Genomic DNA, 25,109 nt, shown 5'->3' on the forward strand with positions numbered 1-25,109 from the left:
TTAGCACATATCCATCCACCTGATGAGGTAAGGGCACACTCCAGGAGAGCACAAGCTGCCTCCACAGCGTCGCTGCAGGAAGTACCATCGTGCAGAGCAGCTACCTGGAGCTCCATTCGCACATTCACAAAACGTTACGTGCTAGTTCAGGCCTCTGCTGTGGATGCAGCAGTGGGACCTGTAGTACTTTAAGCATCTTTCTTGCTGGCACCCTTGCACCCGCCTCCAGTCTGAATACTGCTTGTCAATCACCCATGTATGGAATACACATAGGGACCAGCACTTGAAGAAGAGGGAAGTTACTTCCCTGTAGCTGGGTGTTCTTCAAGGTGTGTGGTCCCTGTCTGTATTCTACTGTCCGCCCTCCATCCCCTCTGCTTCAGATCCTGCTGGATTTGTGGTACGAAGAGGAACTGGAGAGGGTTACGGTTCTCTGCATCTTAAAGTCTTTAAACCACAATTTGAGGACTTCAATAGCTCAGACATAGGCTAGGGGTTTGTTACAGGAGTGGGTGGGTGAGATTCTGTGGCCTGAGATGTGCAGGGGGTCAGACTAGATGATCATAATGGTCCCTTCTGACTTAAAGTCTGTGATTCTATGGAAAGGTATCAGCCCACACTGCCTCTTATGCCCCAGTCTGGAGCATGAGGAAAACTACTGCCCGTGTGCTGGCCAACGGACGCTGTTTGTTGGAGTTTCCAGACTCGGGTGCATGGTGAGCATGGGCACCCCTGTGGAATACAGACAGGGACCACAAGTCTCAGAGAACTCCCAGTTACAGATAAGTAGCCTCCATTTGCCCGTACAAGCTGGCTTCTGTCCCCTTGCACATGGTTATGACTGCACTTCAATGCACATGCACAACAGCAAACACAAAGCTCGATTGGACAGCAACGTGGGAAGTCTGGGAAGAGGCCCTGTCTGCTATTTGCATAAGAGAAGCTGTTTGGGGTGGCTGAGGCCGGTTGTGTCAGCTGCTGGAAGGGGCTCCAGAAAAGAGCTGGGAAGTGCTGCTAGGGTAGTCAAAGACAGTGAGCCGTGCGTTTGATTCATTGCACAGGACCTGGGCGCTGAAGAGGAGAGGCTGTTGCAGAGGAAATCCCAGCTGCATGAGGCTGACTTGTCCCTGAGTGACATCCTGGGTCAGAAAAAGGTATTTTCCCAGCAGCCTGGTGTCAGCAGCCCCATCCAGCAGGGAGGCGCCAGGGCAGAGACATCGCACTCTGCTGCAAGCCAGCTGCCTGCAGAGATCCATCAGAGCCATTGGGTCACTCCCTTGTTCACATGCACTTCGTGTCCAGAGACAGTGGCTGCTGCTAGGGGAAGGCAGGGGGTTGCTGGTGAGATTAGAGTTACTGATGGGAGCCAAGGGGCCGGCACGGAGACGGGATCAGCACCCCACAGCTCCAGCCATGGAGGGAGGATAAGGGAGGCTTGGAGTGTGGGTGGGAGAACTGGCTCCCAATATGGAGCAGCCTGAATCATGGATGGACCTGCGGTCTTCTGCTGGTCTCCTGCTAAACTCAGCCCTAGACCACATGCTTCTTGGGGCTCCTATTGTGTTTGCACATTGTTTGTCCTGGGACAGTTTCTAGCATTGGGAGAGAGGCCTTGGGACACATGGGATTTGGAGAAAGCGTCTGGCCGGGACTTGCCAGGGGCTTGGGTCTAATCCACACTTAAGAGTTTTGCCAGTCTAGCTATAGTGGTACTAGCTGTACTGGCAAACCCTCCCACTGGAGACGCGGCTCATACTGGAGAAAAAGGGCCTTTGCGGGTCTAGCTTATTCCCATTCAGTGAGCGAAGGAGCTGTCCTGGCAAAAGCCCTTTTTTGCTGGTAGAATCGTGCCTACACCGGGGCTTTTGTCAGCACAGCTATGGCATAAAAAACTCCCATCCTAAGTGACGTAGCTGGGCTGGCAAAACTTTGAAGTGTAAACCTGGCCTTACATGGGATCTGTCGTGCCCACATACCATGGTGATGGGCCCCAGACAGGGCGAGCTCGTTTCCTGTATAATCTAGCCAGGCTGGTGGGGCGTTCCCAGGTGTGGGCAGCCCGGCCTCACCCTGGCCTGTGTTCTTGCTTCTTAGTGGAGGGGGCTGCTGGGCTCCAGCTCCTCCCCACAGCACCTGCTTGGGGCCTGCAGGGAGGATCTGTCATGTTGGCCCTGTCAGACCAAGGCAGGAAGCTACAGAGCCCTAGACTCATCCTGGCAAAGTTCTTGCTGAAGGACCCCAAGTATTTGGATCTGTCAGCAAGAGAGTCCCGTCTGAGCACTGCTGTTGGGTTGCCAGGGGAAGGGAGAGGTCCACTCCATGCTCACGTTACTCATGAGCAACGGTCGTGTGTGTCTCTGTCTGGGGGAGACCCGTCCCGCCTGGACTCCGCTCCCATTTGGCACCTGGGCCTGTGGGGTGCAGCAGTGGGTTCAGCCTGTGGCGAGGTGAAGGGCCTGGGTGGCAGGGCAGGTAGATGGACACGTGCCTTTTCTGACACCTTTCCTCCCCTCTGCTGCCAGCGTGCGGTCCAGGAACTGGAGTCGCTGCGTGGGGCCCTGGAGAGGAGCCAGAAGGGGGTGGAGACGCTGGAGTCCTGCCGGAAGGAGACTCGGAGCAAAGCAGATGCAGCCAGGTATCTGGGGTGATGTTGGACACACAGGGACCTTGGCAGGCCAATGCTGGATGGAGGGTGGGGGAGTCGTCTTGCAAATATGGGCCTGCTCTCCCTGAAGCCAATAGCAAAATGCCTATCGAGATCAGTGGGAGCAGGAGCAGGCTAGAACTCGCTCCTAGCCAGTTAATGACACAGGCACTCTGCTCAGCGGAGGGCTGTAATGCAGTGTGCTGGGCGAGCCTGGGGGCCACCTCTGGCTGGCGCTCACTGGAGCAGATGGCAGCCATCCTGTGGCACATGGAGGCCAGATGGCCCATAGACTAAGCTCCCTTGTGATCTCAGCAGCCCTTGCATCGACCCAGAGGGAGCAGTGCATGCTGGGGCCAGTTGCCTCTGCAGGCTGCACCTCCCTCTAGACCCTCAGCCAGCTGCCCGGTCTAGACCCGTGCTGCCTCTCGGAGGGTGTCGGTCCCTTCTTCCCACAGGGCGGGCACGCTGCTGCTGCAACACAGAGGGGACTCGCGCTTGCGGGAGCTGCCGGAGCGGGAGAAGGCGCTGAGTACGCTGAGACGGCGGTGCTCCACCCTGCACAGCACCCAGCTGGGGGCCTTCCAGGCCGAGGTGAGGGTGGGGGTCCCAGGGTGGCCTGTGGGTCAGATGGTTCCCATGGGGGATTGCAGGAGCAGTGTCCACATTGCAGGTGGGAGGGGGAACAGGAGGCAAAGGCAAGAGGGGCAGAGAGATGGAGTAGGGAGGGGAGGGGGAAACCCCATGGCCCACTGCAGGGATAAGGGGACCTCTCATTGCAGAGTCAGGAGGCCACGCTGCTGGGTTTCCATGGCCAGGAAGCAGTGCTGCGGGACACAGGAGCCAGGCGATCCCATCCTCCGCTCATTTCCCAGGTCTCCTCACTAGCGGCCGAGCGGGAGGAGCTGAAGGCCCAAGTGCGTCACCTGGAGGGCAGCTTGTTCTCTGAGCAGCGGGCAGCCAGAGCCAGGATCGAGGAGCTGCAGGAGGTAGGTGAGCTCCCTGGGGCTCCCGGCTGCTTCTGAAGAACTGCTGCCTGGCACCGCCTCCCAGACGCCACTGGAAGCAGAAGGTGTCTGCAGAGCAAAGGACCCCCATGTCGGGCTGGGTCCTTCCCCTATCCTGTGTGCTGAGAATGAGATCTGGGATGCGCCTGTAATTCTCCAGGTGCCGTTTGTTTCCTCAGCAGCTGGAAGGGCCTCCCAGCCATATGATTTATTGTTTGTATTGCAGTCAGACCTCGCAGCCCCAGTCACGGCCCAGGACCCCTGGTGCTAGTCGCTGCACAGACAGCACAGAGACGCAGTCCCTGCCCCAAAGAGCTCAAGCTGTGAATAGTTCTCATCCCCCAGCCACACAGGAGAGGGTTCCCTTGGCGGCAGCGTCTCATGGCAGAGCCCAGTGTCTCTCCCCACCCCGAGCCCTTCTGGTGGGAACGACCCGGACACTGTCATCGCTGTGAGCAGGGGTCGCCCTCAGTCTGAACAGCAGCTGTGTGACGCGCTCATGCCCGCCCTCATGCCCCTGCGTTCCTTCGCCGGCAGTGCCTGGAGCAAGCTCAGAACAAGCTGGAGGAGAGGACGGCCGAGGGGATGGAGCTGCAGGAGGAGACCACGCGACTGAGACTGCAGCTCAGGGAGCTGGAGAGGGTGAGGGAAGCCCAGGTTCAGATCAGGTGGTTTCCACATGGTGGGGAAGGGGCGCAGGGGCAATGGAAGGTGTGAAGTTTGCTTGGTAGGTGTCGGGTTCACTCCCCACTCTGAACTGTAGCGTACAGACACAGGGACCCGCATGAAAGACCCCGTAAGCTTATTTCTACCAGCTTAGGTTAAAACTTCCCCAAGACACAAATTCTCCCTTGTACCTTGGGTTTAAGTAACGCTGCCACCACCAAGTGATTTAACAAAGAACCAGGGAAAAGGACCACTTGGAATTCCTCTTCCCCCAGCAATCCCCCCAAGCCCTTACACCCCCTTTCCTGGGGAGGCTTGAGAATAGTATCCTAACCAATTGGTTACAAAATGATCAAAGACCCAAACCCCTGGGTCTTGGAACAATGGAAAAATCAGTCAGGTTCTTAAAAGAAGGACTTTATTTAAAAAGAAAGAAAGGTAAAAATCACCTCTGTAAAATCAGGAGGGAAAATACTTTACAGGGTATTCAAATTCAAAACACAAAGGATCCCCCTCTGGGCAAAACCTTAAAGTTACAGAAAACAGGAACAAACCTCCCTCTTAACACAGGGAAAATTCACATAAAACAAAAGATAAACTAATCCGCCATGCCTGGCTTACCTCGACTGGTTGCAATACTGGAGACTTGGATTAGGATGGGTTGGAGAAGATGGATTTCTGTCTGGCCCCTCTCAGTCCCAAGAGAAAACCCGCACACAAAACAAAGAGCACAAACAAAACCTTCCCCCCTCACAAGATTTGAAAGTATGTTCTTTCCCCATTGATCCTGTTGGTCAGGTGCCAAGCAGGCTATTTGAGCGTCTTAGCCCATTACAGGTAAGGAGGAATTCTAGGCTACCCTTAGCTGTATGTTTATGACAGTAGGTTTAAGAAACTGTCCCCCTTTGTATGCCACACCCCTCTCCCACTTCCAATAGAGAGGGGTGTGTATGTAAGCACACACATGGGTACCCGGGGCTGCCCCTGGTCCCAGTGCAGGCCTGGTGGGAGCTGGGTGGTGAGACTGTGGGGGCATGAAGAATAACAGGGTGAAGGCTGGCTGCCGGGAGACTTCTGCCAGCAGCGAGTTGTATCTAGCCCCCCATGGGAGAGATGAGAACCCCATTGCTAGGGCAAGTCACACCGGAAGTTCAAAGCCCTGCAGCCGGGGTCTGACGATGTTCCCATAATGTGAAACACACCTTAATAGACAGAGTGTGTCCCGGACCTCACCTGCCCTCCCACAGGGCATTGCCCGGACCCCACCTCCCTCTCATTGGGCATTGCCCAGACCCTACCTCCCCTCCCACAGGGCATTGCCCGGACCCCACCTCCCTCTCACTGGGCATTGCCCGGACCCCACCTCCCTCTCACTGGGCATTGCCCAGACCCTACTTCCCCTCCCACAGGGCATTGCCCGGACCCCACCTCCCTCTCATTGGGCATTGCCCAGACCCTACCTCCCCTCCCATAGGGCATTGCCCGGACCCCACCTCCCTCTCATTGGGCATTGCTCGGACCCCCACCTCCCTCTCATAGGGCATTGCCCGGACCCCACCTCACGTCCCACTGGTCACAGTAGCTGCAGCCAGGGTGCAGTGGAGCCGTAAGAGGCAGGTGCTGATGGATCTTTAACTGTCTCTAATGCACCAAGTGATTGGTCCTTTATGAAAACTGCTGTGCGGATTGTCTCCTTTTGCTCTTCTTCGTGTCTCCTCTCCTCCCACCTCTCTGGTCCATTCCTCCTTCTCCCCTTCGGCCCCTGCTGCCCCCTGCTGTACTGCTTGGGTGCTTGTTCCTGCCCCCGTGTCCTTTCCTCTCCTGCTGGGGACTGGCAGCTCTGCCCCATTGGTAGTTCCTGGTGCCTAGGACGTAGCTGTGGCCTCTGGCTGAGGCAGTTGGCCTGGTTCTTCCTCCTTGCAAATGGGTCCTGGGTGCCTGAGGAATGAGCTGGAAAGGAGGAGACAAGGAACCAGCGCCACGTGACTAGGCAGATCTCCAGGTACCCTGGCGGATGCTCTGTGCAGGATATGCAGGAGCAGTTGGGGACCTGCTGCCCTAGGGAATGCACTGGAGGGGACAATCATGCCTTGGCACATGCAGAAGATGAACTCAGCTGTGTTTGGCCTCTTCCACCCCTTGTTTGAATGATGCTTTGACTCCCGCTTCATGCTTCTACCGACACCAGCGGACACCAGCGGCCCCCAGAGCCTCTTGGTGCACTTGCCAGTTTGTGACGGTTACACAGGGCTCTCTGTTCCAGAAGCAGGCAGGAGCTCTGAGTGGGCAGATCCGAGACCTCCGAGTGCGGGAGAGGGAGCAGGATCTGAGACTCTCTGCCTTGGAGAAGATCCTGTCGGAGAGGGAGCTAGAGCTGGTGAGGCTGCGAGAGGTCGTCTGTGCCCTGATGGCTGAGAAGGAAGTGCAGCAACGTGCTATGGAGAACCTGAGAGACGAACATGACGGGCAGCTGGGGAAGATGCAGCAGGAGAAGGTACCAGCTATAAGCAGTCCAGCCTGAGCTGGGCAGGGGGCTTTCTGTGCATGAACAGGGGGCTCCCTCATCCCTTGCTCTTCTCATTCATTGTTTTTCGCCCCCTACCTAGCTGAATGGTTTTTATTCATAAAGGTGCAGATCCTGCCCCATGTCAGGGAGTGGAGCTGCTCTGTTTGGAATTTAAGGGAACATCCGGGGGTCTTTGCACCAAGTATGTGGCCCAGCTACTCCAGGCTGCTCTGTGGCCACCGGCAGGGGGCTTTGGGGCAGTCTGGGCCATTGGATTCCCTACTATGCAGTTCCAGTGGCTGTTGACCCTGCAGAATGGGGACACTGGCAGCCTCGGGATTCCTGGCCCCCTGCAGAGATCACCAGCATGCAACGCACCCATCCCCTGTGTTTGGGCCAAAAGTGGAGGATGGGGAGTTGGCTTCAGCCTGAGAGAAATAAATATTAAACTTGCCTTCCTGTCAGTCAGTGGTTACCAGGAGGGGGACAGTTTTGCCCTGTCCCCTCCCCCGCCCCACTACAGAAGGGATGTGGACAAATTGGAGAGAGTCCAGCAGAGGGCAACAAAAATGATTAGGGGACTGGGGCACATGATTTATGAGGAGAGGCTGAGGGAACTGGGTTTGTTTAGTCTGCAGAAGAGCAGAGTGAGGGGGGGTTTGATAGCAGCCTTCAACTACCTGAAGGGGGGTTCCAAAGAGGATGGAGCTCAGCTGTTCTCAGTGGTGGCAGATGACAGAACAAGAAACAATAGTTTCAAGTTGCAGTGGGGAGGTCTAGGTTGGATATTAGGAAAAACTTTTTCACTAGCAGGGTGGTGAAGCACTGGAATGGGTTACCTAGGGAGGTGGTGGAATCTCCTTCCTTAGAGGTTTTTAAGGCCCAGCTTGACAAAGCCCTGGCTGGGATGATTTAGTTGGGGTTGGTCCTGCTTTGAGCAGGGGATTGGACTAGGTGACCTCCTGAGGTCTCTTCCAACCCTGATCTTCTATGATTTTATGACTTGTCTACACTGGAAAGCTAATTTGGAGTAATGGGGGGTGAATTAAAAGCGCTGTAGCTATTCTGGAATAACTCCATGTGTGCGTGAGCTATAAAAGGCCCAGAAAAACAACAGCCCCTATTGTTGACTTCTGATAAGTCAGTTAGGAACAGTTTGGCATTTGCAGTCTGATTGGCTGCTGTACCAGGATAAAGTATTTGCATCTCTGGTCTGATTGGTCTAGTCAGCGTTCAATGTCTCCAAGAAACATCACCTGGCTGATGCATCACATGGCACCTTTCAGTTACTCGTGGGTGAGAATTTTCTTCATGCTTGTAACAATAAGAATGAAGAAGAGGGTCTGGATGCATTGGGTACGTGCATCTGGGTACGTACACAAATTTAAGGAGGATGGGAAGTGAGATGAGACAGTAGTTTTATCGGACAGCTCTGAAAACGGCTATAAGAGGCATCATGAGATGTCCTTGTTTATTGTTTCAATAATTTCTATATCAAACATGCCCAGTTTACCAGTCAGATTATTTTTCTCACTGCCCAACCTGCAACATTAATTGGGGATCTGCAAATTGAGCTGGACTCTTTTCTTCTCACACATCATCGCCTGCACTACAGGTCACTGATGATGGTCCTGCAAAACACCTGTGTAGCCCCATAATCTTTCAGCTAGGCCCCTGCTGACACCTGGTCAGCCCCATTGCTTTCCGTGGGTTTACTCCAGGGTAGCCGACTGGAACTCAGTAGCAACTGTATTGATGGCACACAAGAAAGAACGGCACTCGCCAAGATCCCCTCTTTTCAGCCTTCACTGAAATGCAGCCACCTCTGCAATGGATGCAGCTGCTGTTTTCCAGGGCACAGCCATGCTGCATAGCAGTTTAAAGGCAGGAGGTGAAAGAGAGCCCTGGATCCAGTAAAGGGACAGGGCAGTAGCTTGGGTGGGAGGAATGTAATGACCTGAAGTGGAGTCTAGCCAGGACTCTGAGGCTAAGGAGTCCTGCCAGCAGTGCATACAACCCGGTGGACTCTGGCTGTGCAGTTATGGGGCTCTGTGCATCGGCAGGCGGGAACATGGGGGCTGGCTGGGTTGCGGGGTGTGCAGTGTGGCTAGCTGCTGTTTTCTGTGCCTGTAGGAGCTGGAGTGGGCCCAGCAGAGGGAGGAGCTGCAATGTCTGAAGCAGCAGGAGCTCCAGGAGGTTTGTATCATGCAGTCCCATACTCGTGTCATGTTCCCTCCAGGTGTGTGTGCAGCTGACATGGTGACTGCTGTTGGCATGTCCTCCAGCAAGCTGGCTTGTGCCATGTGGAGTAGCTGCAAAGTGCTGGGAGGAACAGGTGGCTGCGTGGCCCTCCCCACGTGTCAGTGTCTCAGTGGTGTGAGTCGTGTGATGTGGCAGATGAGCTCATGTCACTGGAGTAGGGGGTGACATGTTGGACGTCGAATTGGCTGAATGGTCCCCTCTTTCTCTGACTTGTTCTCCTTTGGCCAGGAGCCTAGCTTCATTTGCAGTGGGGAGGCAGCAAGGCCCTAGACAGAGCACCTGTTTGTGACTATAGCCATGTCCCCTCACTTTTCTGTGCCTCAGTTTCCCCACCTGTACAGTGGGGCAGGTAACGCATTCTGAGCTGCATGCGTGAGGAAAGCTATTTAAGGGTGAAGCTGTGGTGTTGTCAGTACATTAAATGCATTGTAATGTCAAGGAAATCAGTCGTTCTCCATCAAGCACTGCCTGGGATCAAAGGATCTTCCAGGCAGAGAGGAAGAGCCCCAAGGGCTCCTTGTCTCGTGTCTAAAGGCAGAGGCTCCCCATTCTCATGCCTGTCTTCTCAGTTCGCAGAGAGTTTGGAGCAGGTGAAGGCCAGGGCCCTCCAGGATCAAGCCGCCTCCTTCCAGAAGGAAGTGGAGAATCTCACCAGGGTGCTCGAGGTAACTGCTCCCCACGGGGCAGGGGGAGTGGGTGGGTCCTGGTTTGAGGGAGGGCGAAATCTGACACACCTGGTTGAGTGTAGTAGAGCCATGGATTCCAAGGCCAGAAGGAACCATTGTGATCATCTAGCCTGGGCTCCTGCAGAACCAAGACCCTTTAATTCTGGTAGTTACTGATTTTCTCCAAAGATTTCCCAGGTTTTGAGGAAGCCGCTATCTGGATTTTTATTGATCTCCCCACCCAATTTTGACTTTTTTAGAACCTGGGTATTTTTCTCAGGAGAAGCAGACAGGGCTACTCTGAAGCACCAGGTCAGGAGGGTGTTCCCCCCCCCAAAACCAGACTCCAGACACCCCTACAATGGCTTGCCTATATTTGCAGCTTAATCCTCAATTTGTGTGGTTTTGGTGAAAGTGGGTGGCCCACCCTAGTGGATTTACCAGGGGGTTTCTCTCCAACTTTTGGAGGACTCCCCGGACTAGACTAGCTCTGTTGACCCTTGGAAGGACATGGATACAGCCTTCCACTCCAAGGATTCACACTCAGAAAGTCATTCTTTGAAAACAAAAATAACCTTTATTTAACACAACATACCCTAATACAGTAAATCTAAAACATATTTAGAGAAACAAAAACATAAATTCTTACAATTTAAGACACATATTGCAAGATAATAAACTCTATTAGCACAGATACACATTGAAGTACCCAAACTTGCAATATTCTACAACTGGAAAATAGCTTTAAGTGGTTACATTCTGTATGCGATGGCCAGTCACGTATAGGATGCTGACAGCAAGTTCTTAAACATTAAAGACTATACATACTAAAACATACACACACAGCTATCCAGCTTTATTATCTCAAACACACTCCTTCAAACAGTCTCGTTATGCTTTAGGTGAGAGTCGTTGCGATTACTTCCCCGCAGTCCTCTTTCCCTCTGCTTTGTCTAGGTCCTTATGATCTGCCAGGACTGATGTTGTCACTGCTGCTGCTTCTGCCTTCATTCTTCAGTGATTTCAAATCTTATTTTTCAGCTTCTGATGCTCCTAATGTTCACTCCAGTGCCTTCCACTCCCACTCACTCAAGCCTGTCAGCTTTCTGCCTTGTAGATAGATTTTGGCCTGTTCTGCCTGGTTATTTTTTACAATCCCAAGCATTCCCACCCAGTGGCGTAGCTAGGAGTGGAAATTTGGGTGGGCCCCAACAGATCATGCTAGCTCAGCTTCTCCCCCGACGCCACGCCCTCTTCCTAGCCCTGGTACTCCCAGACACAGGGCTTCACCAGCCAAGCTGGGCACATCCATGGGGCAAGGACCCACCACCATGCTCTAGTGTGGGTAGCTGCTGGGGTAAAAGAGGTTCCCCCCTTTGGGCTGAAAATTCCCCACATTCCTTAGGGCAGAGGGGAGATAATATGCACTGATCCCGCCCCCCCCCCTTCAGTTGAGCAAAGTCCAAAGGCAAAGGCTTGCAGGGTACCCAGTCAGGGACACAGGTTTCCTGAGTCTCGCCATCTTGGGAAGAGAGAAAGTTTATCCAAAGCAGGAAGGAAAAACAGGGGTGAGGGGGCTGGATGGGGGAAGGCAGAGGCCAGGGGCTGGAGTTGGGGGAAGGGGCAGGACCCAGGGGGGCGTGCGACATGGGTGAGGCGGAAGAAATGAGGGACGTCACAGAGCCTGGAGCTGGAGGTGCAGGGATGGGGCTGGCTGGGGCACAGGAGGGATCGGGGGGCCCCTCCAGCCAGTCCTTACTGCTCAGCCGGCACCAGAAGACGAGGCTGCCTGGGGCACACAGGCTGTCCATGTGGCAAAGAGGGCCAGGGCTCAAGCTCTGCCCACTCCTCCTGACCCCGGCTTAGTATCCATCTGCCCGGCTGGCCACGCCTCCCTTTCCTGCCAGCGTTGCTATCCCCGTCTGTCCTGCACTGCGTGCAGCTGCCCTGGTCTCTGGTGCCCTGCCCTTGCCCAGCCCAGTCATGCACCTCGGCGCCCGGCCCGGCTCTGGCCCCAGCACCCCCCGCACCCAGACCTGCCCCCACGAGGCACAGCCCCTGCCTGGGATGACTCACCTTCTCCCAGCCTGTGGAGTCAGGGGGCCCCAGCCCTGCCCCTGCGCCGACCTGGGTTTCAGGTGCCCGAGTCATGCGCTGGGCCACTGCGGCAGCACGACACCCCTGTGGCCCACCCGTGGCTACGCCCCTGTTCTCGCCAATCAGGTGTAAGCCCACGATCTGTCAATCAAAGCTAGACCTGATTGGAGACCTGCGCCTTAGACGCTGGACCTGATTGAGAACCAGTGTTATGCTTAACTGACCCCCCCACCCCCCCTTCAGGTTTTGGAGGGCCCTTTGTCTCACCTCAGTCTGCTGGCTTGGCCAAATCTCTCCCAGACCTCCATTTTGGATTTCTCTGGCTGCTTGTGATCGCCATCTTGTCATTGCTAGCCACCTAAAACCACCCTCGTTAATTATTAAGTCTCTGTTATTATAAACAGCTGTCCACGTGTCAGTGTATCCTGACGCTATGACTCACTGTCACCCCCCTATTTTTCTTGTTTTACACAAGTTTAATTCTGATCTCTCCCTGCTGTCGCTCGTGGTGGCAGCCCAGCGCTCTCAGTGCTGTAGGTCTTACACAGAACAGAGCAGCTGAAAAGTCTCCTGCATCAGAGGGGAGCAGGAGGCTGCATCCCATGCGTACTGGCCCCCTGCCGGACAGAGCACCCTCGTGACCCTGCCCTTCCCTGCTGCCTGGTGTCGTGCTGCAGGGCCAGAGACAGCAGTGGGCTCTGTCCAGCGGGGGAAGTGGACTGGGTTCTGTGCAGGTGGTCTCAGCTGCCGGGGCCAGGCTCCCTGCCCGTCTTTCTCCCCCACTGCACAGCTGCAGCAGCCACCAGCTGATAGTTACCCTCCTCTGCGGGGGAGGCCAGCAGGAACTCGGCACTCAGGGAGTCAAGGCTGCACCCCATGAGGCCTGACGCCTGCCAGACAGACTCCTCCTGACCTGGGCCGTCAGCACAGCCCCATCTGCTTCCTCTGCACAGTGGGGAAGTGAGAGGGGCAGGGACCCGGATCTCAGCAGCCGAGGCCACCCGACTGCTGCATAGAATCATAGAATCATAGAATATCAGGGTTGGAAGGGACCCCTGAAGGTCATCTAGTCCAACCCCCTGCTCGAAGCAGGACCAATTCCCAGTTAAATCATCCCAGCCAGGGCTTTGTCAAGCCTGACCTTAAAAACCTCTAAGGAAGGAGATTCTACCACCTCCCTAGGTAACGCATTCCAGTGTTTCACCACCCTCTTAGTGAAAAAGTTTTTCCTAATATCCAATCTAAACCTCCCCCACTGCAACTTGAGACCATTACTCCTCGTTCTGTCATCTGCTACCATTGAGAACAGTCGAGCTCCGTCCTCTTTGGAACCCCCTTTCAGGTAGTTGAAAGCAGCTATCAAATCCCCCCTCATTCTTCTCTTCTGCAGGCTAAACAATCCCAGCTCCCTCAGCCTCTCCTCATAAGTCATGTGTTCTAGACCCCTAATCATTTTTGTTGCCCTTCGCTGGACTCTCTCCAATTTATCCACATCCTTCTTGAAGTGTGGGGCCCAAAACTGGACACAGTACTCCAGATGAGGCCTCACCAATGTCGAATAGAGGGGAACGATCATGTCCCTCGATCTGCTCGCTATGCCCCTACTTATACATCCCAAAATGCCATTGGCCTTCTTGGCAACAAGGGCACACTGCTGACTCATATCCAGCTTCTCATCCACTGTCACCCCTAGGTCCTTTTCCGCAGAACGGCTGCCTAGCCATTCGGTCCCTAGTCTGTAGCGGTCCCTAGTCTGTAGTCTGTAGCGGTGCATTGGATTCTTCCATCCTAAGTGCAGGACCCTGCACTTATCCTTATTGAACCTCATCAGATTTCTTTTGGCCCAATCCTCCAATTTGTCTAGGTCCTTCTGTATCCTATCCCTCCCCTCCAGCGTATCTACCACTCCTCCCAGTTTAGTATCATCCGCAAATTTGCTGAGAGTGCAATCCACACCATCCTCCAGATCATTTATGAAGATATTGAACAAAACCGGCCCCAGGACCGACCCTTGGGGCACTCCACTTGGTACCGGCTGCCAACTAGACATGGAGCCATTGATCACTACCCGTTGAGCCCGACAATCTAGCCAGCTTTCTACCCACCTTATAGTGCATTCATCCAGCCCATACTTCCTTAACTTGCTGACAAGAATACTGTGGGAGACGGTGTCAAAAGCTTTGCTAAAGTCAAGAAACAATACATCCACTGCTTTCCCTTCATCCACAGAACCAGTAATCTCATCATAAAAGGCAATTAGATTAGTCAGGCATGACCTTCCCTTGGTGAATCCATGCTGGCTGTTCCTGATCACTTTCCTCTCATGCAAGTGCTTCAGGATTGATTCTTTGAGGACCTGCTCCATGATTTTTCCAGGGACTGAGGTGAGGCTGACTGGCCTGTAGTTCCCTGGATCCTCCTTCTTCCCTTTTTTAAAGATTGGCACTATTGGCAAGATTGGCATCATGAGTACTCCCCTCCCTCTCCCTGCTTGGCCCCCGTGAATACCTAGCACGCCTCCCCACCCCAGCCCACTGCCCTTTGTTTTGAGTTTTTACCCATTTTCCTTTTACCATTTGTTAAATTTTGGACAAACACAGATAAATTCCGGGGAAATTTATATATAGACAAGCAGAAAACAAAGGGCCTTTGCATAACATAGGCCAGAGAGCATCCCCTGAATGAGCTGGGGGGGTCTCATTCCAGTCCATACTGTAAGACGAACCCGTGTCCCCATATCTGCTGGCCTTTGCTGGCAGGGAAGAGGCCTTTGCCCACGTGCCCCAGTTGTTCTAGATCCTGGACTTTGCTTCACTTGAGGCAGTCGTTTCTGTGGCAGCAGGCTGTGGTGAGCTCCCCAGAATAGCTGATAACGAAAGTGCTGCCCATCTCCAGTGTCCTCCACCCTGGTAACCTCAGTGCTCTGTAGAAACCTGAGCGAACGAAACCTCTAGTCCATGAGGTGGGTGAGTATTACTATCCCCATGCTACAGATGGGGAAACTGAGGCAGGGAACGGGACAGAGATATGCCCGCAGGCACGCAACAAGTCCAAGACAGAGCTGGGACTAGAACTCACCATCCCCTGAGTCTCAGTCCCTTGTTCTAACTATCAGACAATGCTTCCTCCATGCTGAGGACCAGCAGCTGGCTGCCTGGGCAGAGGAACATGGAGATCCCTAATTCAAAGCCAGATGTTTGTTGTGATAAAAACTGAAGCACAGAAGGGCACTGGCCAGACCAGCTGTGTTTTCCACAAACAGTCCTTCCCTTTTCAGGTCCCCCACTCTGTCTGTATAATGGCAGGGTGCATGTGGCCGGACACAGTAGTGTCCACTGGGCTGAAGGCAGGGATGGAGACTAGTTACCAAGCTGAGTCAGGAGACGGGTACTGAGCTCAAGCCAGGCTGGGGTTGAAGGCAGGAGCAAGTTGGGATGAAAGGCAAGTCTGCAACAGGAGCAAGCCAGAGTCTTCACGTTGCTCTGCTCCCTGGGCCAGCTTCCTGGTTTAAATAGTTGGTGTGGACCAGTCAGGTGGCCACAGGGTTCCGTTGCTCTGGCCTCTTTGGGCGGACGTGCTGTGGTGTCTAACCCTCCAGTAATTGTTAGGTGCTGCTTCTCATGGCTCCCAGTGGCAGTGAGAAGGTGTCTGTCGCCCAAGACTCTGCAACCCTGGATTCCAGCCCCCCAACTCCATACAGTCCAGGTGGGGGCGCCCAGGGGCTGTGGGGACTGCTGCTCTGTTGTGGTGTTTTACAGGGCTGGGCAATGCTGCACCTGGACGTTGCCATGAAGGCCCCTGGACATGGCTGCAGCCAGGGCTTTCGAGAGTCAGGGGGTCTGTTTGAATCATTGAGGCACAGACCTGAGCAGTGAGGAGCTGCACTGACCCAGGGGAAGCTCCAGGGGGTGCTGTGACACAGCTCCTGTGGAGCACAGCCCTGGGAGAGCCTGCAATGCACTCTTCTCCCCCTGAAGCCACTGCTGAGCACCATGGCATGAGGTGGGACAATGGTCCTGTCTCCTCTGGACCCCTCCCTTTAGTACTGGCCCTGAGTACTAAACCCAGCAGGGGTGGCCAGAATCCCTGGGTGTAGGGGGCACAGGGGTAGAAGGTCGTAGCCCTCCCAGCACTTCAGCCCGTGGAGAGCTGGACCTGGAGCAGAGGATCCAGTGGGCAGTGAATTCAGTGGGCTTCTCTTTACAATTCTACCGAGGCCCGAGATGAAGATATTCGGAGGCAGCGGGAGGCCATGCAGCGACAGAAGGAGTCTACAGAGCAGCTGGTCAGAGAGCTGAAGCAGGAAGCCAAGGAGACGGTACAGTCCATGCAAAGGCGACTGGCTCAGGGGGCTGGGGAGGCAGTGTGGAGCCTATTTCCTGTAGGGCTCTGACGTCAGTCCAGCCACTGGAAGTTGTTACCGTGCAGCTGTAGTTCGGGGACTGTCTGAAGTGAGCTGGGGAGGGGTGTCCATGCTTCAGAAATTGCCGTCATGCATAGGCAGCTGCTTAGAAACCTCTGCCTTACGGCTGGGGCTGGCTGGCATCTGGCTGGGAGTCTCACCGGGAAGGCTGTGGGTTGGCTAGGACACGCAAATGGCAGGAATCCCTTTCTCTGCCCTAGAGGCGGTCTCTCCAGATCAGGGTTGAGCCCCAGCCTCAGGGCTTGACTACATATGGAGTTAATCCAGAATAGCTCCCTGAATAGCCATGCGTGGATGCTCTTATTCCAGAATCAGAGTGCCTTGTTTCGGTTGAGTCTAATCCACTGGCATAAGAGCGTCCGCACATGGAGTTGTTCAGGCTTTAAATTCACACCCTACCTCAATCTGAATTAACTTTCCCCACCTAAGTGCTGTGGGGGGAAGCTTGCACTGCTGCCCAGGCTGTAGCTGCTCTGCAGCGAAACGGACCCCTTTGCTGTCCCTGCGCTGGTATTTCACGTGTCTCCCTGGCTCAGCGGTGTTTCCTTATGCCTCCTCCTGATGACAGTGCTGCTCAAACATGATGTGCGCCCCCATGAGCAGCTAGCTCTGTTCCGCTTCCTTGGGGGAGCTCACCGAGGTCCCTGCTGTGCGAGACCCTAGGTTCAGAGTGCTCTGCTTCAAGAGCAAAAGAAGTGGGAAGCTGAGAAGAGGGAAGCGCTCCAGGTGCAGCGTGGGACGCTGGAAGAGCAGAGCCAGAGCGCGCACGCTGAGGCCCTGGACAAAGAGAGGAGGACGGTGTCCGTTTTGCAGAATAAAACCCTGGAGTTCCAGAAGGTGGGTGTCTCTGTAAACCTTCATCCACGCAAAGACAGGCTGGCTACAGAATTCAAGCCAGAGCTACCAGGTTCTCTTCCCACTCGAGCCAGTGACTTGCTGTGGAGCCTGGGGCACATCACTGCACCAGCCTTGCCTTCTGAGCTCTTTTGCATGTCTACATTCCCCAGTTCCACAGCATCTGAGCACCTCACTGTTTTTAGTGTAAACACCTCCACAGGGCAGGGCTATCTTCCCAGTTATATGGGGGGAAACTGTAGCACAGGGAGATGAAGTGACTTGCCTCGGTCACACAGGAAGTCTATGGAAGAGCCAGGATTCAAACCCAGGTCTCACAGTTCCCAGGCTAGCGCCTGAGCCGCTGAGCCATCCTTTCTCTGTGCTTGGGTGCCAGCACAGGTTAATTGCTAACTAACTCAGCTGTAAAGGTTGCTCCAGGACACAGTTGTTTGATCCTGGTTGTGGTTCACTCTAGGGCTCAGCATTGTGTGAACCACCACCAGCACCAAACCTTCGTGAAGAGTCACTAGTTGCATTTAGGACAGGTTTCAGAGTAGCAGCCGTGTTAGTCTGTATTCGCAAAAAGAAAAGGAGGACTTGTGGCACCTTAGAGACTAACCAATTTATTTGAGCATAAGCTTTTCTGGATTTGTGCTGGAAATGGCCCAACTTGATTATCATACACATTGTAAGGAGAGTGATCACATTAGATAAGCTATTAGCAGCAGGAGAGTGGGGTGGGAGGAGGTATTTTTTCATACTTTGTGTGTATATAAAAAGATCTTCTACACTTTCCACAGTATGCATCCGATGAAGTGAGCTGTAGCTCATGAAAGCTTATGCTCAAATAAATTGGTTAGTCTCTAAGGTGCCACAAGTACTCCTTTTCTAGTTGCATTTACAGTCATGTGGGTTAATTCATGTTAATTTGAAATTAACGTTTTACAACACAACCAGAAACCCTGGTCTAGATAGGGCCTTTGCCTCAGTTTTCCCAGCTGTAAAATAGGGATAATAATACTTCACCCACCTCTCGGAAGTGCTTTGAGATCTTCTGCTGCACAGTGCTGTCAGTGCAAAGTGCTATCATATGTTTACGTGGTGAGCCAATGGTCTGGCTTGCTTCTCGTCCCACAGTGTGCTATGCTTTAGCAAACCTGTGCAAAGCCACATTGAAGGCAGAGGGGTCCGAACCACTCTTCCCATTTCTTTGCGGCAGAGGCTCTGACTTCTAAGACACTTCACAGAGCTAGGAAATGAAATGTTCCCCTGACCCTGCTGATCGGGCACAATCACCTTTCCCAGGGAGCTGCAAAGAGGTGCTATGTTTATGATTCTTTTTAAAAGAGCTTGTAGCATCAAAAAATGGCTGGAAAAATATTCTGCAATTTTCCAGTGGCTCCACTGGATGGGGAGGTGCTGGCAGAGTGATGGGGAGGTACTGACAGAGCTCATGGGTGCAGGATTACTACTGTTAATAATTTTGTGATGTATCCAGGGTACAATCCAGACTAATGAGACCTGCCCTCTAACCTGGGGTGCCCTTTGCACTGCTTTGCTGCTGTAGCCTCCAGTCTGGCCTGCCCACAAATAGCCTCCAGCATGCAAGTCACTCCCAGCTACACCTTGGCTCTCACCGGCCTTGGTTATACTGCAGGGTGACCTCAACACCCCCCCCCATCCTAGATTTCCCCCCAGAAATGTAGGTCCTGTACTGCCTAGTCCTCTCCTGGACAATACAAATTCATAAAGTCCATATTTCTTTAATAGGAATAATATGCACACTTCGTTGCCACAAATGGAGTTTCCCTGACATTTCAATTTAAACACACTGGTTTAGATAAAACAATAAAACAAGTTTATTAACTACAAAGAGAGAGATTTTAAGTGAGTACATGTCATGAGGCATAAAAGTCAGAAATAATTACCAGAAAAATAAAGATAAAATGCAACTGGTGCCTAATTTATCTATGTTAAATTCAAAGCAAAGTTTTCTCACCACATGCTCTCAAGAGTCTTACTGACCAAACTTCTTAGGCCAGGAGCCCTTGTTCTGTTTAATGGCTGCTTCCTTTGTCCCTTCTCATGCAGCGAATCAGTGGACAGAGAGAGACGGTGAAGGAGGGGTGCCTGGGAGTATCTGCCCCTTCTTTTTATAGTCCTGTTCCCCCTTTGAGAAGCATTTCCAGCTGGAACATGGCAATAGGCAGCCTGTGTGGACGGGAACTCCATCCTGTTTCTTTGCTAAGATGTAGATTTTTTTCCCCCTGCCCCCTTTACTGCCAAAGAATGGCAACTTAGCAGCCTTGTTTACATCTGGCTGAGGCAGCAGCTTGGGCTTTGTCTCTGAGGAACTGGTTTGGACACTCCCCAATCTTCTCTGGAAAACATACTTTTAGTCATGATATCAAATTACGTTTATAACTTCACAGATAACACGGCTTCGTGCATTTTGCCATGACCTTACTGATCAGCAAATTATGAGTTTTCAGATGGTACCTCACAAGGTATATTTTGTACAAAACTGTGTAGGGTGTGGACATGAGGGCATATTCTGTCACAATGCAGGATTACTACTGCTACTAATTAGGGTTTATATTTGTAAATCAGTTTATAAACATAAAGGAACCCGCTTGCTCAGACCCTGCTGTGGAGATCAGTAGGGAAGTATTATCATCCCCATTTTACAGATGAGAAACTGAGGCCCGAGCAGGGAAGTTGTTTGCCCAGCACCAGACATTGGTCAGGAGCAGAGTGGGGCCCAGAACCCATCTTACCAGACCGTACACCTCAGGAATCTGCACTGAGCAAGGGCCAGTAGCTGATTCTTTGATGTCACTTTATCTCCCATGTACTGTGCTGTGTTTCAGGCTAAGCTGGCCTCCCTGTGCTGTACGTGGAGTAGGCCATGAGTGGCAATCAGCTTGTGGCAAAGCCAGTGTGTCGTGATGTGGTTTCCCGCAGGACAGAGTGCGTGCCAGCCTGAAGAGGGCTCACTGGGGAAAGGCAGGGGATGGGATGGCTGGAGTTACAGCAGGTTGCTCCCGGCTTGTGTTGCAGAGAATTCAGGAGCTGGAAGTCCACAGCCGCTCACTCCAGCGGGAGAAGCAGGAGGCCCTGGAAGAGCAGTGGACGTTGCTGCAGGAGGAGAAGACGGAGGCACTAAGGAGACTGAGCGAGAAGCTGGAGCAGGTGGGGATGGCTGCCAGGCCAGCCCACAATCACAGGGAGTGTGACAGAGAGTGGGGGAATGAGGATTTTAGGGGCTCCTGGACATGGAGGAGGATTAGACCTGACTCCCCTGCAGGAGGGAAGCCACTGGCCGAAAGCTCATCCCTCCCCACCACCAATTGACCCAGCCTGCTTGAACATGGATCGTTCTGTCCTATCCCAGTGTGTCTGTGTCTTGACTGTTGTGAATGGGACTTCATCCCCTACTGAGCAATTGGCTGTAATGGGCCCTCCCAGCAGGTAGGAACAAACCCACATTACCTGCACTGCAGGAAAGGGAAGCTGCATCTACATGTGCCACATAGCTGAGAGCCTTGGGGCTGTAGCAGTCCAGATGTGCTGCAGTGCTCGGAGCCGGGAGTCCTGCAGTCACAGCAATCCAGATGTGCTGCAGTGCTCGGAGCTGGGAGTCCTGCAGTCACAGCAATCCCGATGTTCTGCTGTGATCGGAGCCAGGAGTCCTGCGGTCGCAGCAATCCAGATGTGCTGCTGTGATCGGAGCCAGGAGTCCTGCGGTCGCAGCAATCCAGATGTGCTGCTGTGATTGGAGCCGGGAGTCCTGCGATTGCAGCAATCCAGATGTGCTGCTGTGATTGGAGCCGGGAGTCCTGCGATTGCAGCAATCCAGATGTGCTGCAGTGCTCGAAGTCGGGAGTCCTGCAGTCACAGCAATCCAGATGTGCTGCAGTGCTCGGAACCGGGAGTCCTGCGGTGGCAGCAATCCAGATGTGCTGCAGTGCTCGAAGTCGGGAGTCCTGCAGTCACAGCAATCCAGATGTGCTGCAGTGCTCGGAGCCGGGAGTCCTGCGGTGGCAGCAATCCAGATGTGCTGCAGTGCTCGAAGTCGGGAGTCCTGCAGTCACAGCAATCCAGATGTGCTGCAGTGCTCGGAGCCGGGAGTCCTGGAAGAACAGAAATTTCCTTCCCAGTGCATTGTTGCTAACTCCTCTGTTTTTGTGTCCCTCACCCTAGGAGAGGGCTCATGAGAGCAACCGGCTGCGAGCAAGGCTGCAGCAGCTGGAGGAGGAGCAGAGCCACTTGCGGGCTGAGCAGAATGAAATGTCCTTCCGGGAGTGGGAGGCACAGTCCCAAGCCGAGCAGGCCGAGCGCTCCCGGGCCAGGGAGATTGGCTTGGCATGCCAACGCCTCCAGGACCTGCTTCCTGAGAGAGCCAGGGGGCAGATGGCACATGGGTGAGACCCTTTAACCTCTTGAATGCAGCATGGTTTGTAATGTCTTTGGAGGCCAAAACCCTGCCATCTTGCCCAGCGCTGACCAATGGCAATCAGGCTCAGCTGCATTTGTTCTGCTCCTCCTGGGAAATTCACGTTTGGGCAGAAGGCCAGCCTAGGCTTCCGTGGTGCCCAGGCCTTATGCTGGCCCTCTGCCCAGGGGGGAATTTCACTCACTGTGTCCTGAAGGTCATTGTCTTAGGGCTGGATCCACACCCTCTGCTGAGAACAGCCGGTGTGTCCACTGCCCCCGCTCCTCCCATGGAAGCTTTCATTGCCACCAGGACTTCTGTAGGAGCATCCCCACCTGAAGCTGCAGTGGAGAGCATGCCCTGAACCAATGCTCACCCCACCCACTGGCTGCCCCTTTCCCTGCCGGAGTCAGCTGTCTATGGGCCCCCAGCTCGCCCCACAGCGGGATCACCACCATCACACTATAACCTCATGGTTTCCTGGGGCTCCCCACCTGTCTGTCTTATACTTAGGTGGTCCCCGCCCCAAAGAGCTTGCAGTCAGTTTGAGCTGGGTTTGTACGGGGCTTAGCACAGCGAGGTGGGCTCCTGGGTGTGGCTGAAGTACAGATGATAACAGTCACCAGGGAGACAAGGAGGGGGAGATAGGGTCCTTTCCTGGATCAACTTCTCTTGGTGTGGGAGACACGTTCATTGCCTTTTGCTGGAGCATCAGGAAGTTGGTCCAGTGAAAGATCTCACCTCCCCTACCTTGTGTCTAATATCCTGGGACTGACACGGCTACAACTACCTGCAGGGGGGGCTGCGTAAGGCCCCAGAATAGCTAGGGACGGCCCTGCCTGAGGCCTTCTGATGCGTGAGCCTCTGCGGGGGTTCCCCAGGGCGGTAGGTCCACAAATTCCAGGGCTGGTGCCCACATCTTCCAATGGGGCTTCCACGTACAAGCCGCTGTGCCAGGAGCAGGGCCGGTGCAACTAGGGGAACTAGGCGGTCGCCAAGGGCGCCAAGTGGTTGGGGGCGGCCAAAAGCGCGCTCCGGGGAGGCGGTGGAGCGGAGGAGAGCTGGGGCAGGGGGGTGCGGGGAGGGCTGCCTGCAGCAAGTAACAGGGGTGGGGACGGGACGCACAGGAGAACTGCTCCCCGCCCCAGCTCACCTCTGCTCCGCCTCCTCCCCTGAGCCCCGCCCCGCTCTGTTTCTCTCCCTCCCAGGCTTGCCGCCAAACAGCTGATTGGCGCCGCAAGCCTGGGAGGCGGGAGATGTGGCGGCGGCGGCGTGCTCGGGGAGGAGGCGGAGCAGAGGTGAGCTGGGGCGGGGAGCTGCCGCACGCGGCTCCCGGGCCGAGGGGAGGGAGGGAGAGACGGGGCGGCGGGGAGCTGCCGCAGGGGAGGTGCCTCAGGGCGGGGTGGGGGGGATGGGGAGCTGCTGCAGGGGGGGCGCCTCAGGGCGAGGGGGGGCGGGGAGCTGCCGCAGGGCTGGGGCGGGGCGGGCGCAAGGTGGAAGTTTGGCCTAGGGCACGAAACATCCTTGCACCAGCCCTGGCCAGGAGTAGATGCTAGACAGCTACGTCTAGCCTGAGAGCTGGGAGGAGAACCTTGTTTGAATCTGTCTGTCTAGGGTGTCCATCCCCATGGTATCTGGGTGCCTCACCATCTTTAGTGTATTTGTCCTCACAGCCTTCCTGTGTACTAAGGCAGGCTTGCTCTCATTGCACAGAGGGAACTGAGCCGGAAGACGCTGGCCAAGGTCACTCAGGGGGTCTGTGGCAGCACAGGGATGTCAATCCGGGTCTCCCCTAGGGAAGCGAATCTGACAGCACCATTCCCAAGCGGGCTCTGCCAGCGGGAGCTCAGCTGGGAGTGCCGTCGGCGTAGCCCCTCCTGGCACAGTGCTGGGCTCTGCTCCCCTCTAGTATCTCGTAGTTCGTGGCTAGAGATTTACGAGGCTGCAGCAGACTCTGAGTCCTTTAGCTTAGGTAGGAGAAGCGCATGCCGTGAGATCCTGAGATGCCAGGGTCAGTCCCACACAGCTGATCCGTGGCGGCCCAGACGGGTTACGTCCCAAACCACTGCTTGTTTCCTCCAGGAGCCCATCTGCCCTGTCGACCAGCCACGCACTCCAGCTCCTGCAGGGAGTGAGCGAGGAGACCCAGCGCTACCTTGGAGCCTTGCAGCAGGAGCTGGAAGCTCAGAAACGCACCATGCTTCACTTCCAGGAGGAGAAGGTGATTCGAGAGAACTGTGGGGGGAGAGATTGTTTCATTTCCCACAGAGCCAAATGCCATGGTGGGGCTTTCAAAGGGGCTGGGTGGTTTGCTGACGTTGGTGGTTATGCTGGCCAGGACAAGTGGCCTCATGCTTCAGGGCAGAAGCTGCTAGCCACAGAGGCAGGAGCAGTGTTCCCCTCTATGGGCAGTACATTTGGCCAGATGCATTGTGGGCTTTTCCTTTTTCTTTTGCTGATGCATCAGGAAGTGGCCACTGCCTGAGGCAGGATGTGGTTCTAGATGGCGCCCTGGCCTGACTCAAGGCTGATAGACCCTGTGTCTCTCTTGTCTATTTAGTATGTAAGCTCCTCAGGGCAGGGCTTGTCTTACCCTATCTATCAGCGCCCAGCACAACAGGACAGTGATTTCAGCTGGAGAGGGTGCTGCTGGGCTAATAGAAAGTCAGCAATGCCCCTGGGGTTACTGGCCTCATGCCCTGAGCCCTGCCTCTCTGGCAAGCTGTAACTAGATTCTGAGGAGGGCCAGCTCCTTGGCACAGTGCTATGGTGGGAGCAGCAGCGTCCCTGAAATCCAGACATGGAGGGCTCCATGGAGTTGAATATACCATGTGCTTGGCACAGATCCCTTTGCCATATGAATTGCAACAGTCCATTTGTCCCCTCTCTAAATGCTCAATATAAAACATAGAATCATAGAATATCAGGGTTGGAAGGGACCCCAGAAGGTCATCTAGTCCAACCCCCTGCTCAAAGCAGGACCAATTCCCAGTTAAATCATCCCAGCCAGGGCTTTGTCAAGCCTGACCTTAAAAACCTCTAAGGAAGGAGATTCTACCACCTCCCTAGGTAACGCATTCCAGTGTTTCACCACCCTCTTAGTGAAAAAGATTTTCCTAATATCCAATCTAAACCTCCCCCACTGCAACTTGAGACCATTACTCCTCGTTCTGTCATCTGCTACCATTGAGAACAGTCTAGAGCCATCCTCTTTGGAACCCCCTTTCAGGTAGTTGAAAGCAGCTATCAAATCCCCCCTCATTCTTCTCTTCTGCAGGCTAAACAATCCCAGCTCCCTCAGCCTCTCCTCATAACTCATGTGTTCCAGTCCCCTAATCATTTTTGTTGCCCTTCGCTGGACTCTCTCCAATTTATCCACAAGATCTAGGGTCTGGTGTCACCGCAGGGACCAGCTCTTGAGCTGAATGGCCCCCCCAGTGCTTCTAGTGCTGAGCAGACAGCTGCCTGCAGGAAAGGGAGAGGAGGGTGGAAACAACCTGGCAGAGGAGAGAAGCCATTAAAGGTGCCTTTGTGGCCAACCATAGCACCACCCCTAAGCTACATCAG

At 54.3% G+C, this 25,109-nt stretch overlaps 1 protein-coding gene across 1 annotated transcript in view; it reads left to right on the forward strand.

Moving 5' to 3' along the window:
• LOC311531826 (uncharacterized protein) overlaps positions 1 to 25,109 on the forward strand; it is a 64,336-nt gene that overhangs the window by 31,868 nt on the left and 7,359 nt on the right. Inside the window, exons 10-22 of the mRNA XM_084649575.1 lie at positions 1,062 to 1,154; positions 2,523 to 2,635; positions 3,103 to 3,238; positions 3,427 to 3,633; positions 4,189 to 4,293; positions 6,581 to 6,811; positions 8,957 to 9,019; positions 9,655 to 9,750; positions 16,064 to 16,165; positions 16,934 to 17,107; positions 20,168 to 20,299; positions 21,311 to 21,531; positions 23,625 to 23,763. Of these exons, the coding sequence (XP_084505701.1) occupies positions 1,062 to 1,154; positions 2,523 to 2,635; positions 3,103 to 3,238; positions 3,427 to 3,633; positions 4,189 to 4,293; positions 6,581 to 6,811; positions 8,957 to 9,019; positions 9,655 to 9,750; positions 16,064 to 16,165; positions 16,934 to 17,107; positions 20,168 to 20,299; positions 21,311 to 21,531; positions 23,625 to 23,763 (1,812 nt within the window). The remainder of the gene's footprint in view (positions 1 to 1,061; positions 1,155 to 2,522; positions 2,636 to 3,102; positions 3,239 to 3,426; positions 3,634 to 4,188; positions 4,294 to 6,580; positions 6,812 to 8,956; positions 9,020 to 9,654; positions 9,751 to 16,063; positions 16,166 to 16,933; positions 17,108 to 20,167; positions 20,300 to 21,310; positions 21,532 to 23,624; positions 23,764 to 25,109) is intronic.

Source organism: Lepidochelys olivacea (assembly GCF_965140295.1).
Source record: "Lepidochelys olivacea isolate rLepOli2 genome assembly, chromosome: 15".
Taxonomy (NCBI): Eukaryota; Metazoa; Chordata; order Testudines; family Cheloniidae; genus Lepidochelys; species Lepidochelys olivacea.